Source organism: Sturnus vulgaris, chromosome 7, assembly GCF_052056855.1.
Source record: "Sturnus vulgaris isolate bStuVul1 chromosome 7, bStuVul1.hap1, whole genome shotgun sequence".
Lineage (NCBI taxonomy): Eukaryota > Metazoa > Chordata > Aves > Passeriformes > Sturnidae > Sturnus > Sturnus vulgaris.
In genome coordinates, this window is record NC_142249.1 from 32126222 (window position 1) to 32140819 (window position 14598).

The window sequence follows — 14598 nt, forward strand, 5'->3', positions numbered from 1 at the left end:
CCATTACTTTCAGAGAGAGACAGAGATTTTGCATCTCTGGAACACAGAAGAGAAATTGGCTATAGCTCTTAATGTTTAATGCAATGGAAGACTGCATTTAAGTATCTGTTTAAGTTTTGTTGAAATAAGTGTGATACAAATGTGTCCTTATTTTCAGCCTGTTCTTGCAAGGACCCTTGAACTGCTATGGGGAATTAGATTGGTGTTACTCATTAACACAATTTTACATTATTATCACATTTTAAGTGCTTGTAAATTTTCACCCCTGTTTCACAAAATCCAGTCAACTCATAAATTTTGCTTTGAGTAAATAAGTCTTTATACTTCTTGATACCTTTGAGGACAGATAAAGTAACAGAGTTCAAGTATGTATTTTTAGAACATTTGTTTGTTTTTAAAATTAATAAATACCTTCTGGAGGTTTGACATATTTTTATTATGTGGAGTTGTTGTGATGATAATAAAGAGTAAACCATGACCAAGTTATGCTTCACAGTTACAGCTCTGAGAGTGTATTGTTTGAAAAGCCCTGGATTCATTTGCCGTACATGCTGGAATGCATTAAGGGTATTTTCATTTTGTGTGTGCTATCAGTGCCTTTGAGCCATAGTCTGTCTGCAGGGCTGTTCACATGGGTGTCCAATGGTTCAAAAATGTTTGGGCCAGAGGAAGAGGGTCAGTGCTTTCACTGTGTATTGGACTGCCTGCATATACTCAGGATCATAGAATGGCTTGAGTCCTTTAGTTCTATGATTCAAAAAAAGATTTCCTAAGCTCTGGTCCACCCTGCAACATACACACCACAGTCAAGGAACTTCTATTGAAAGGATACTTTAGGATGATGCTGCTTATCAATAAGCTCAGACTCTTGGGCAGCTCATGCTCTCTCATAAGAACTGTGAGTATCAGACAAGGTCAATATGGCCCACATTTATTTGATTTATGTGGGGCAATTCACCCTCTCTGCACTGACCTGTCATGGCAATTTCCCACAGCTCAGATCAAACACGAGGGCCTTGGCAAGAACACACTGCAGTGGAAGGTAATGGAAGTCTCTGTTGATTTACCCCATCCACAAACTCAGCAGTACCCAGTGCCAGTTTTAAGGCCAGAATTCTCTTTGAGCTTAATGGAAGCATTATGTATGTGCCAGGCACTGTAGGACCCTTAGTGGACACTGATGAGCTGGATTTTGGGGAGTGAGATTCCAGCACGGGGTTTCTGTGTTACAGTCCAGAGTGAAGAATGTACACAGGTCTTCACCCAGAAAGAGAAAGAAAAGTGTTTGCTTGATGTATGTGCATTCCAAAGTTTTCTGTCACTTTGAGGAATGGACCAGGCAGCTTATTTAGCATTAATTCAAAAGTGCCTTCAAGACTATTTTTTTTTCTCCTGCTGAAAGAGGCTAAATAGTGGACAGCACTTTTTAAATTGATTTCAAAAAGAAGGATGAGCAATGCCTAGGAAACAGTAAGCACCTATCTGCCTGATTAAAAATGTTTTCATTTGTTTCAAGAACTGCTTAAAAAGTCAAACTTGAATAAAGAGAATTCCTGCTGAATTCAAGAAATGCAAAGCCTTTGTACTGTCTCATAATGTCAAATTCTGTGCATGATTAGAGCAATGTTTCCATTAACCTGACAGACTGCAGGAGGATGCCAAAGTATTAGCCATGAACAGAAGTATTTCCCTGATAGGCATTTAAACTCTAAACTGAATTATCTTCAAGATCTTAGTGTCCAGGTCAAAAGGTTTAAAAATTTGAAAATGCTCTAAAGTGACATACTTATCTTCCCACTGTTTTTTTGCTCCTCCCACTGTCCTCCCTTTTCCTCACAGCAAGGAATAGTACAAGAACGTTTCAAAATAATCTTTCTCCTGAGCTTAAGTTCAATACAGTGAAGGATGCCTGATATTTTTGGATGGATACAAATTGGAAGAAAAAGCCCATTATTAACCTTTAACCAGGCCTACTATTTTGGATGTAATTTAGGATAATAGCCAGGATTTTAGGTGTTTTTCTTTGTATGTTACTTCTATGAGAGTGCTGTGATTATTGGGTGCCTCCATTTCTGAAGAGCACAAGCTCTGACATTCTTTAGAGGCCTGATCTTTAGGGGATAGATGTGCAGTCACTGATGAAGAGACAAGCCTTTAAGGGCTGCCAGCTTGGTTGATAACATGAGAGCACTGAAAATCTCTAGTTACATATGAAGCCCTATGCTCCTAATTTCAGAAAGAAGTAGTTTGTCTAAAACAAATGGGAAAAGCTAAGTTGTTGTGTCCTTAAACTGTAATCTGCTTTCCAGACACTCAGTGCTTTTCTCTATCACCAGTTACTGAGTCTGAATGAATTAAAACCATTTCTCATTGATTGTGTATGATTCGTGAGCAGTACTTCCTATTGGCAATAAATTCTAGTTGTTAATACCTCAATGATATTTCACTTTTACATTGATTTTAGCTTAATTGCATTAGGAATTGCTAATATGAAAGAGTGGCAAAAAGCCAACTGGAATGATTTGGAATGAGAAATCCAGCATATTCTCTGTTATGGCAGTTTGCACTATATGCTTCAGTTCATATACCTGAAACTTTTGCTTCTATGTAGCTGCTAGCTGGGGTGTAACACAAGTAGCAGAGTGCCTGTAATACCATGTACCCGTTTAGTGAACAACCATGTCCAGATATCCAAAACTGCAGTAAGAAGTCTGAAGTGTCCAACTGGGCTGATGAAATCTGTGGCAGAAACATTTTCATGACATGTTTTTGATAGTCAGGCCAGCTGAAAAAGATAGGCATTATTCTGGAAAAGATCACATATTTAATAAGTATATAAATAAATAAATGCCATCAGAACTTAAGTTTTATGTCCAATTAATAGATCAAAATTAAACACAGTCCTTGACATCCTTTACCAATGTTCCTTCAATTATGTATTGATGAGGGAAATACTCTCTTCATGCTGTTTATGGGTTGTGCTGTTAATTCTGATTGGATGGTCCCTGATTTAAATGCTGTCCTTTTCCCTTCCTTAGACAAGTATGGTGTCTGTGGAAGGCCTGGCAAAGCTTGTGGATCCTTCTCAACTGACGGATGAGTTTGAAGGGTCCTTGGATTACAACCACGATGAATGGATAGAGCTTCGTGTCTCCTTGGAAGAATTTTTCAACAGTGCCATCCATTTATTATCAAGGCTGGAGGATCTCCAGGAAATGTTGGCTAGAAAGGAGTTTCCAGTTGATGTTGAGGGCTCAAGAAGGCTGATTGATGAGCACACACAGCTTAAGAAAAAAGTGATTAAAGCTCCTGTGGAAGAACTGGACCGTGAGGGTCAGAGGTTATTACAATGCATAAGATCCAGTGATGGTTTTTCTGGTAGGAACTGCATTCCTGGAAGTGCAGATTTTCAAAGTCTTGTGCCAAAGATCACCAGCCTTTTAGACAAGCTGCATTCTACCCGGCAGCACTTGCACCAGATGTGGCATGTCCGCAAGTTGAAACTGGACCAGTGCTTTCAACTCCGGCTTTTTGAGCAAGATGCTGAGAAGGTAGGGAGTAATCTGTTCCTTTTTTCATACTTTAAACAAGTCTCTATTGCAAGGGTGACCATTTTTTCTCTAAGTGGCAACATGAGGTGTTCATCATCAGTGTAAATCTCATGTTGCCAGCAGATGTACTTCATGTGACTCGCAAACCAAACTCACCAAGCTAACTGTTGGATGTAGCAGGCATAGTAATATCCAAAAATAAGTTTTCTGTGTTGCTTTTGGTGAAACTTAACCTGCTTTTCTGTCTCATAATGACTATATTTGGGAGACATTAACACAAGAATCTGGTTTGGTTTTTTTTCAAGCTTCTTTACTGAGCTTATGAATATATTTATCTACTTGTCACAGCACTGAAAGAAGAATGGTTTTGAGGTTTGATTCAGTATGATTATTGTTTGCACTTCTTGGAGTCTATGGGAAATTTCAAGTGTGGGTTTCAGGAAATTTACCTTAGAAAATTGTGTAGAGCTAAATCCTTGGCTTTCTTAATGCAGAAGTGCTCGGCACTTTGTTAGATGATTTTGTGAGACGTCTTTGTTGGCACATTTAAAATTCCAGGCCACAGAGATGGGGTATTCTCAGTGGAAGGTACTGAGCTCTCAGACTCATGTCTCTATATCCATCAAAAGCACCAATCTCTGAATCTTCTCTACTTTAATGTATTATCCAGTTGTTTCACTAATGTGTCTGCCTGGACGGACCCAGGAGAAGTTGCAGAAGAAAAGCAGACTTCATCTGCAGGGGGATCATATGAGGATGGTTTTTTTTAATCAGCTACTAGTTAGTGTTGTTTTAAAACGTCGTGGAGAAGCACATTGCTGACACAAACTTAATGTTCAGTAGTGCAGAACAAGACACTTGACACTGGTTTTCAATGCATTTACTAAATATCTCTAAGATTTGCTAGGACTGAAGAAGCTCCATCATTGTATAATCAATCCTCCTGTTAGGAAAACATTGATTCAAATGAGTGCCTCTAAAATAAGAGTCACCGTAGCATCACTCAAGGATGCATAAGAGTTTTAATTCCAAATGCTACAATTGTAGTATTCTCCCTGCTCCTTCTGTGTCATATGCTGTATGAGGCCACTCACTTCTGTCCTTCCCAGCAGTGCCTGTACTTTGGTCAGTGCATCAGTTTGGATTTTCAGTTTCTTTGGGATCATTCGGATGACCACTGCTTATTAATATAATTTTATCATTTATTATTATTGTTCTTCAATAATATTATTTGTGAATTATTAGTATTTAGGAAGTTATTATAATTAATGATGTTAAAAGCTGAAAGTCTCTCAGATCAAGTCAGTGTTTGAGAAGTTCTTGTTGCCAAGCACTGTTCTGGGGCATTGAAGGAAGTCTCCAGAGCTTCCTTTCTACCTCCTGCACAGGCATGAAAGGATGGTGTGATATAAATCTAGGCAATGTGACAGCAAAGCTCTTTACATGTGGTATTCTGAGACTGATATGTGTAAGGTCTAGGCAAGTCAACAAATACATGAAACTTTTGAGATGAAGGAAGAAGCAGTGAGAATGTGATTTCTGCCTTTGTAACACTGGCTGTCTGGAGTAATTCCAGTTTGACAAAACCAGGATTCTGCTCTTGTCTTCTTCATCTGCCTCACAGTAACTAAACACACAGTCAGCTTCTCCCTGCTTAGACTCTGTTTGCCTTTTCTTTGCTTCTACATTTTCCCAAAGCATGTAAAATATTTTCTTATTTTATATACCCAAATCTGTCATTTTAATCTTCTCGGTTTGTGAGTCCCTAAAATTCTTCTCAGAAGGGTTGCAGACCCTTTAACACCACACTTTGCATATGTAGACTGATGTAAAACATTGATGTGCTTTTCCTCTGTAGCTGCCTTTCTGAAGTCTCTTTGAAGTAGTCTGATCACCTCAGACTGGAAAGTACTTGTTTTATAAACTGTCCAGAGCTAAATCTAGCCTGAGTGCTGTCTCCACTGTAGAAATAGCCACCAATGTGTCTGTGTATTGAATTTTAGAGTTTCCAGGTACCTCCATTTTCCCATTTGCATTCTACTCGGGTATGGTAGCAAAGCCCAGTTACTCTTCTCCTGGAAGAGAGACACAGCTCTTTTTGTAGAACCTGGACATGTCATGTAGTTCTAATCAAATGATAACTCTAATAGCCTGTGAAAGCTCAAACTCCAACATAAAATTCTGAACATAAACAAGGGTTGAGGGCTTTTAAAATATCTCTCTATATTCATTGGATGATATTTCAGGAAACCTGTTCTAATAAAAAGAAAATAGACAAGGACTTTAATTTTCTGGACATCCCTGATTTCAAAAATTTCAGGTGTCCTCATTGCCTGAAAAGTTCCTAAAAATGGGATAGGAAAAAAAAAAAAGGGACACAAGGACTAAAACACACAGTATTTTAAGGAAGGTTAATTTTTGAACACTTTGGTATTACAGTACCCCAGATGTTAAAAGCAAATCAATTCCCTTTTCTTCCTCCCAGAGATCCTCTGTATTAGAACATTTAGAAATGGCAGTCACTGCCTGCACACACAAAATATTTAAATTACAGGCGTTGTAACTTACAGAAGTCTGTATAGTTGTGTGCTGAACAACTCATACTATTGCCAAAGTAAACAGAGAGGGTGGCAGTCGCAGCTTGGGCTTCTCCCACTCAAATCAGTGGGAGAGAGCAGGGCTCTCTGTAGAGAAACTTTGTCCCCAAGTCAGGCCTTCAGAGTTTTACTTTCCTGTACTGGAGCCAAGGGAAAGGAAAAGTGGGGCTATCACATGGGCACAAGCAGTGCAGTGAGATTGAATCTCCAGATGGAGACTGGAAGCTCCTTGAAGCTCGAGTCAGCAGGCAGGTCAGCCATGTGGGGAGCTTTGGCAGAGGGGTGTGAGGAAGTTCACATGCTGTGCAGTGCTGACTGTAATGATCTGCTGATAAATAACACATTTCAGCTGCTGGCAAAGCCCTGACCCTCACTGTTCAACAAATTTATTCCTCACCAGCTAATGGAGAAATATGTATGTACGTATATATAATTTTGAAACTAGAACTGAGGCTTCACCGTGTTTTACTGGATAACAGGGAAAATATTTTTAGTCGCCAGTAACATTAAAAAATGTGTCCCAGTCTAAATTGAATATTGTTTGAAACAAAAAACCCACAATCAATGTAGATCCAAGTATTAGAACTATCTGAGAAATGATAATTGGTTGGTGGAAATCTGGACAGGCAGAAAAATTCAGGCAAGAGTCCACATGTTTTGCACTTGAATAAATACCAAAAAAAGGACAAAAAAATTAAACTTATACTCTGTACTTTCCAGCTTTTCTGGAAATCATTTGTAACTGGCACCCAATTTGACTTTTGTAGGAATTTCCACATCATTCTGCTTTGGTTCCACACCAATTTTACTACCCCAACATGTATGTGAATGAAAAACATCTATCATGATGTAATCAGCGTTGTCCATGCTAAATATAAACAATGCAGTCACGGGCTGGACCGAGCTGAGGGTCTGCACTGTGAGCTGCTCACAGCAGAGCATGGAGCTGCTCTCAGCCCCAAGGGGAGGCAGAGGGGGCTTGGCGTGTTCTCTCTGTCCTCACCTCCCCTTCTGCTTCCTGACTTCCTACACAGTCCACTACACAAAGGCAAACTCCAAAAGATGGATAAGAAACTTCCACGAGTGAATTTCATTGGAAGCTTGCGGTGGGAGAAACATTTTATTTGGATCAGGCCAGCTTTGTAGAAAGTCTAGTGGCAAACCACAGGCCACATCTAGTCTTCAAGGAGCTGTGAAGTAGCAGGCTTACAGTCAAAACCATCAGCCCCATGTAAACCAAGGCTTCCCTTTGAAAAACACAGCTGTGCCAGCGATTTTCCCTGTGGGGCAGGCAATGGGAAGCTGTGCGGGCTGCCTGGGCTGCCGTGGTGCTGCTGCTCTGCGGGGTCTGCAGGGACAGGCAGCAGACAGCATGGATAACTTGCACTCCTCCTGCTCAGCAGCTGCAGCTCCCATTTCCCAGGTGATGCAACCAGCCTGGAACAACAGAAAGATTTCAGTGAGTGCAAGACTGATGGGAATGTGATTAGCAATGCCAAGTTCATAGGTAGGAGAGAAGTTTGGAGGGGGGTATAAGCAAAATGGTTAAGAGGAATAGGGTGCAGTAACAGTTGCAGGCAGCAGTTCTGCATCCTGCTCCCTGTGCAAGTGTGGGGAGTGAGACCATGGCACTGAGCAGACATTGCCTTCCTCCCTTCTCACACCCACTCCTGGCCTCTTCCTCAGTTAGGTCTCCTTAAATAAGGGAAATGATGTGTTATTCTTCTGAGTAGGTGCTATTAAACTCAGCCCCCATAAGGAGAAATAAATAATGTGGCATTTGGTTTCTCGAGGAAGAAAATCACAGATATATCAGCTGTACTTGACTCCTGTCTAGTGTCCAGCTCCAATTCCTAATGAAAGTATTGGGAAGACTCCTATTAATTGTCAGCAGAAGCACATTATACTCATTAACTAAAAGTATACCCATTTTGAAGTGCCAGATGCAATTTAGGAGTTCCTAGTTTAGAACATCACTTAACACCAGGCAGAGTTAGTCTAGAAAAATACAGAGAAGCTCTAGCTCAACAGCAAAGTCAGTGGGAGAGAAGAATATCCAAGAATATATAATCCAAGTATCTGAACCATGCTCATACTGGTTTTGGAATATTACACCTCCTAAGGTTCATGTTCCTCAGAAGGAAGGAATATTCTGCAAGCTACTCTTCATCTAAAAAGATTCAAGATGACTTTGATGGATATAGAATGCAAAATGTGGAAATTCATGCTGTGGTTTAGGTGGGAAAAGATAGCTTTAAAGAAGAAACATTGATAACCTGATGTTTGAGAGAAAGGAGACTATAATTTGTGATTATATGACACCCACTTTAACTGTTTCCCCACATACTGCATTTGAAAATTCTGATGCTATAAGTTCTGTAATAAAATGCATTACAAAACTGATGATATGATCTTTCTTGCTAATAGGAGGCAGTTTATTTTATTACAGTCCATTAAGTAGAGCAATTGTAGCTGCTCCTTTAGTCAAGGGAAGCATTTCCTAGAAATGGGCCCTAGCTGGCTTTCTGGAAAAGCAGTATAAGAAAGATTAAAAACCAGCATTGCTTCCTTTTACATTCACATCACCTCTAAGTTTTCTTCTTTTAGCAGTGTCAAACGACCCTTGAAGCGATGCATAAAGCAAATTTATAGAGTTTTCCTGTTTGCAGCATGTCATATTAACCCTTAAGGACTTGCATAATTCCACCAGGCACAGCACCTGGGACAGTCTCCTCTGACTGAGATAAAATCCACTTAGTGAAGGACCATTTCCCCTCTCTTATTTCACTCCTGGAAGCACTTGGTTTCTTTGATCTGTGCTATGTGCCATATATACAATTGCCTCCAAGATTTCATGTGAATTGTCTTACAATTACTGTGAGAGGCACGTGTCCCAGGGAGTGAGAATTGGAAGCCAACGAGGAGAGTTCTGAGAAGGTGACAGAGGAACCTTTCATATGTGAAATGAATAAAAAACGATGGAGTTCTAGGGAGGTGGTTAATTAGGACTGGGGAGGAGGCAGGAAGCACATTAAGAGGGGACAGAACCACAGTCAGGATTAATAATGAGAGCACATCTGAAGTACATATGCCCCATGTGCTGTTTGACTATGATAGGATTTGTTACTGAATGAATGGTATTTAGCAGTTAACAGTAATAATGATACAGGCATAATAATAATGGATTAGACATGGATTTTTGTATAGGATTTAGATTTCATTTAAGTTACATGAACACTGAATTGGTGTGCAGAACTCAGCATGGTCTGGATTTTCCATCTAAGTACTTACACCATGAATATCACAGCAGCACAGTGAGTGAGCATTGCAATAAGGAGCTTTCCTGGAGATTTTGAACACAGGGGATGTTAGACCTGAGGTAAGCTCCATAAGACTTCTGCAATAAAAGGAGTCCATAAGCTTAGTGTCTTCTGCAGAGATATTTGACTGAGGGTCTGAGACTCATTTAAGCATGTTTCTGTCATCCTTAACCTATTTCAAATGTCTGTGGAGAGAAAGGACATGGCCTTGGGGTGCAGATACTGCCTGGGAAAGGCACTAAACTGGCTGTCTGGGTTTGTGAACATCCATATGTTTGCAGAGAGCTTTATTAGAAGAGTGACCAAGAATTTCCTGTTGAGCATAAATTAAATTTCTTACCCATAATTCCAGAAAAAGAGTGCTCAGAGGACCAAGTTGTTGGTGGTACCTAACCCTCTCAGCCCAAAGCAACTGCTTTTCTCTTTAGGTGAAACTAGACAGTTTCAGGTTAGTTTTAGCTGTAGTCCTGGTCTGGTTGCATTTGGGTGCTCGAGGTCTCCCTGAGCTGTCTGCTAAAAAAGACAGAGGCCTGGTCTTGTAAAGCAGAAAGAGTTTCAGCAGCTGTTGAAATCTATGATGGACTTGAGGTCTCTCTGGTAGCTCCCAGTGAGAGCACTGAGTGAGCTAGAGCAGTGTGGCATTCCCTGGTACCAGTTACTGCCTCTGGCTCCAGCTGGTGGCAGGGTCAGCCGTGGCCACCCCCTTATGGTAACGAGACCACATCTCCTTCTGTCCATGCTGGTGTCCCCATCCCAGGATTCCAGTTATGTTAATTCACATTTCCAACATTATGGGCAGCCTGATTTGCCAGGGCTTGCAAGAGTCCTGATAGACGAATAATGAGCTTTGAGACCAATTCCTGACACAAATGGTTCTTATTTTTACTGTATAGAATAAATATACAGATCCCTACATTTATGGATCTGGAATAGACATTGCTCAAGTGTCTTTGAATTTAGTCAGAGTATTTTAAGCCTTAATATCTTTGTCTTTTTTCATGCAATGGACTCTCAAACGGAGCACGTAATGTCTGTTCTCTCCTGAAACCATGTTTCCAAATCTGGCATCTTCTCTCTCAGGCTGCCAATGAAGAATGCTTTATTTTATAATCTGAAGTTTCCCTTAGCATATGGTGCCTTTTTTTGCTATAGAGATTCTCACTAGACAACTGTTCATGAAATCAGGCTTGGGATGCCAGTGCTGGGAAGGAAGGTCAGCTATCAGCCAAAATAAACTGCCATGTGAATAGAAGATCATCATCTCACTCCGTGCTTTGTACTTAAACCCACTCTGAAACTAAAACAGCAGAGGGCAGGCCCTATGCTCAACATTAAGTGTTTGCTCTGACACATCTCTTCTAATATAGGCAGAATAAAGAATATAAGTGCAGATAGGTCCCAAAATTGCTGGATTGACAGACACCATTTTACAGTATCAGATCATAAAATGTTGGAAAGATGGTTTATAGGTGATATGGAAAGGAGGCTTGAATTGATATTGAGCCTGGTGCATAAACAACAAATAGTTGAGCGTGTGTTTGTATGACATCTAGCACAGTGAGGTCCTGAATCTGACTGGGATATTGGCTGTTTCCAGCAAAGAAATGCATATTTTCAGTTGATAATGGCCTTGGAGATGTAAGGGTATGAAAACATTCCTATAGAGTATATATGTACATCCACAGAGGATTTGGGTTGCTTTGGCATATACTGGGAATATTCTGCTTCACTTAAGCTGTTTAAAGCAATAACTCTCTTGATAGCATCAATCAAGGACAGACAAAGGATCAACACGGAAAGTTCACATCAAAGGAAGAAACTGTACATCTATTCTTAAAATCTGTGTATTTCCCCAGATGAACCTATGCCAGCTCTAATCACTTGTATTTAATTACTTCACACTTCTAGAACAGAGGAGGCTCTAATAAACAGGTGAACATTGAAAGCATGTAGCAATAATTCTACTGTAACAGGTTTTAATTAACTTTCAATATTTGTTCAAATATGTTCTTCATCATGTTTCTTTTCTGTAGCATTTTAAAATAATTGAATTTTTGCTAGTGAGTACTGGTTCTGCACATGTCTTGAAGCACATCAGTACTCACTGTCATGGGTAAGCCAGTATGAAGTGTTCTGATGCAGCTGGATAAAAAGTATGATATTCTGAATGCTGATATTTACTGATATTTTTGGAAGCTCGGTAGTGGCTCATGGATTTCCCATATTACTGGGTTTACCTGGTCTCAGAATTTTATTTTTTTTTTTACAAACCAATTAAAAGAACAAAGTTTGCCTAGAAGCAGAAAAACATAACAAGGGGAGGTTGTGCACAGAGCGTGTGTTGACAGTTCCTTGTGATGCTGTGAGTGTAGATGTTATGTGCTAAAGAGATTTCATAGGGATCAGCACCTTCCCTTTTGGAAGGCTCTGAGAATGGCATCTAAACTGTGTCAAATCTGCCATTTCTGTCACCTGGTCATGGGCACAAAAGAATCATTGAGGAACCGTGGGGGCAAATCTTCTTCAGCATCTATAGCAATAAATTTCTTGCAAACTCCTTCATCTTTAAGAGGAGGATGAATCTTTGCAGGCTGCAGTTCTGAATTAAAGACGCAGCGAGCTGACATCTGCTCTCTTTAATCGGAAGTTGCCTTCTGACAGGTTGCTAATGCCATCCACAATTTGTTGGCCCCAATCTAAAGTGAAGAGTTGTCGGACCGGGAAGTAATCATGGTGGGCTCTGTGGGAAGTGTTCATTAGTTGACCACTGCTGGTCACACTTAATAAGATCTTGTTCTTGGTACCTGTAGAAAAAAAACCCCAACAACTAGATTTTTGCAAGATCAGGAGATCATTATAGACGTTTTTAACTTTCCTCAAAGCAGAAACAGAGCTCATTTCTGCTAATTGGACTGTAAAAGAAAGAAGTCTTCATTATTAGTGATGTTCCAAAGGAGCTTGCAGGTTTTCCACCGTGTCAAGCTTGTATCCTGCTACTTTCCTATTCATCAGTCAAGACCATGGGGGGTCTTCTCTTGTGTGTCAATAGCATTGTGATTGTTTGCTTTTCTGCCTTCCCATCTATCAGTGGAAAGCTTGGGGACAAAGCTAATAACCACAGGACAAATTCACAAGTACACACCAACTGCTTTGTGCTGCTCCTACAACTGAAAGCAGCTACAAACCCCATTTTGCCATCTGGTTTGAGGAAATGTGGGATTGCCTTGCCTGCTGAACAGAGCAGTACAGAGATCAGGGTAAATATATATCAGAAATTCTCTTCCTTGTGGCTGGTGAATGCCACCTTCCATTGTTGTAACCATCACTTCTTTCTCTGTGGCAAAGGGGCAGGACCCTCTTGTAGCCTCCTATTGACATTTGTTTCTCCTGCAACAAGTCTGCTGCTGGTTCAACAGCTCTGAGGGTACAAACTTCTTCCCTTAACACTTCCGTGACCAGAGTTCAGACTCCAGAAGCAAAGAACACAAGAATGTTCTGAAGGCATTGGTACTAATTTTTCAGATGTGGACAGCTGTCCATCAGGAAGGGCAATCATCTGCTGGATACTGACTTCTTTTGAGCTGGATTGGCATTGGAGCAGCAAAATTAAGTGCAAAGGATGCAAAGTTCAAAGTTAAAAACTGGGAATTAAAAACCACAGGGGTTAACTGCCTTGTCTCCTGTCGCACAGGAAGCCTGTCCTGCAGTGGGAGTCCCGATCTGATGTGTAAAATAAACATCTCAGTGCTTTCCTTCTTTCTCTATTAATTCATTCTGCCCTGTGCTGCCAGATCCGGTGGGTTTTTTTCTTTTATTGGCAGATAAACGTGTTGCCTCCACAGCACTTGGAATTGAACCTGATCTTTTGGATGGGAATGTAAAAACACTAACAATGCCTCACTCTGCTGCAGCAGCTCGGGATGAAGGAAGAGTTGTGCGTTTCCTTTGTGCTGAGCGTGCCCTGTAGCACAGTTACAGCATCTCTGTCCGCTGGAGCATCCAGCACAACTCGTGACCTCTCAGTGCAAGGGGCACAGCATGGCCCGAGCCACGTTGCAGTTCCTGCCCGGTGTTTCCAGGCTCCAGCCCTGCCTGCGAGGAAGAGGCTGGAGCTGGAGCTGGAACATGGTGTGCTCTGCTATTTGTAGTTTCCTGCTGCCGACACTGGATACGCAGTTACTATTCCTCCTGCTTCCTCCTTGAACATTAGAATGGGTCCAAAAATAATTGAAGGCAGTATGTTCTGATGGAATATTTTTGCATTTGCAGAAATTTCCTCTTTCTTTCGCTTGCCAATTTTGATAGGGAGCGTTTTGAGACTGCATCAGCATCTCTGACTTGGCACCGCTGGGAGGCACAGGAATGCTCCCCTGATCAGTATGGCACCAAAATGAGTTTTGGCACCTGAATGCAGATTTAAAACTCATTTTTAAGGATGATTATGGCATGTTTTAACCATAAAGTTCTGCTTTAGTGAATGAAGATGAGAAGACCCAAATGCTCTATAGGGCAACAAAGCCCACACATCTAGAAAAAGATGGGCAAGCTGGTTTTTTTAAAATTTTATTTATTGCTTTGATCCTCAAATGGTTAGGTGGTAGGAGACTAGCTGTCAGGAAATAATGTAATTAAGCTGTACATGAGGTTCACAGACTTATTATGCAGCATCTTTCAGATGTAGCCATATGATTATTTCTAAATTAATGTCTTCCTGGCCTGGCTGAAATGCTTTCAATGGCCCACACTTGGCAGAGCTTGGGGTCTTAAAAGTGTGTCTTAAATTACCCTTCATATCTATTTATAGGGAACAGATAAAGGTAGGTGAACAGCTGAGAGGTTGTCTTCTCTGGAGCTGGTGGGGATTGAAGAGGAAAAACCAGGAGCATGATCTGTGGATAGCTTCCAGAAGTATCAGTGTCATTTTAAACCAGGTGGCTCTGACTTTTCTTACAAATCATGCACATTACAGAGAAACTAATTCAGAAATATTTTCTTCAACCCTCATATCTTGCAAGACCCCTTTGTATTATTTGGCACCAGAGTCCTGGATGCCTCATGTCCTGCACAGGTGCTGAAGAGGTGTCACAGACAGAAGAGTCTTGAATTGAGGAATTTTCCTCGGTTTAAAGC

The 14598-nt window shown here is 40.7% G+C and overlaps 1 protein-coding gene across 14 annotated transcripts in view; it reads left to right on the forward strand.

The window, feature by feature from the left end:
• The window catches only part of KALRN (kalirin RhoGEF kinase), a 465057-nt gene that overhangs the window by 188510 nt on the left and 261949 nt on the right, over positions 1 to 14598 (forward strand). For all 14 annotated transcript variants that reach the window (XM_088168302.1, XM_088168303.1, XM_088168297.1 and 11 more), the window contains exon 5: positions 3039 to 3551. In XM_088168302.1, the coding sequence (XP_088024428.1) occupies positions 3039 to 3551 (513 nt within the window). The remainder of the gene's footprint in view (positions 1 to 3038; positions 3552 to 14598) is intronic.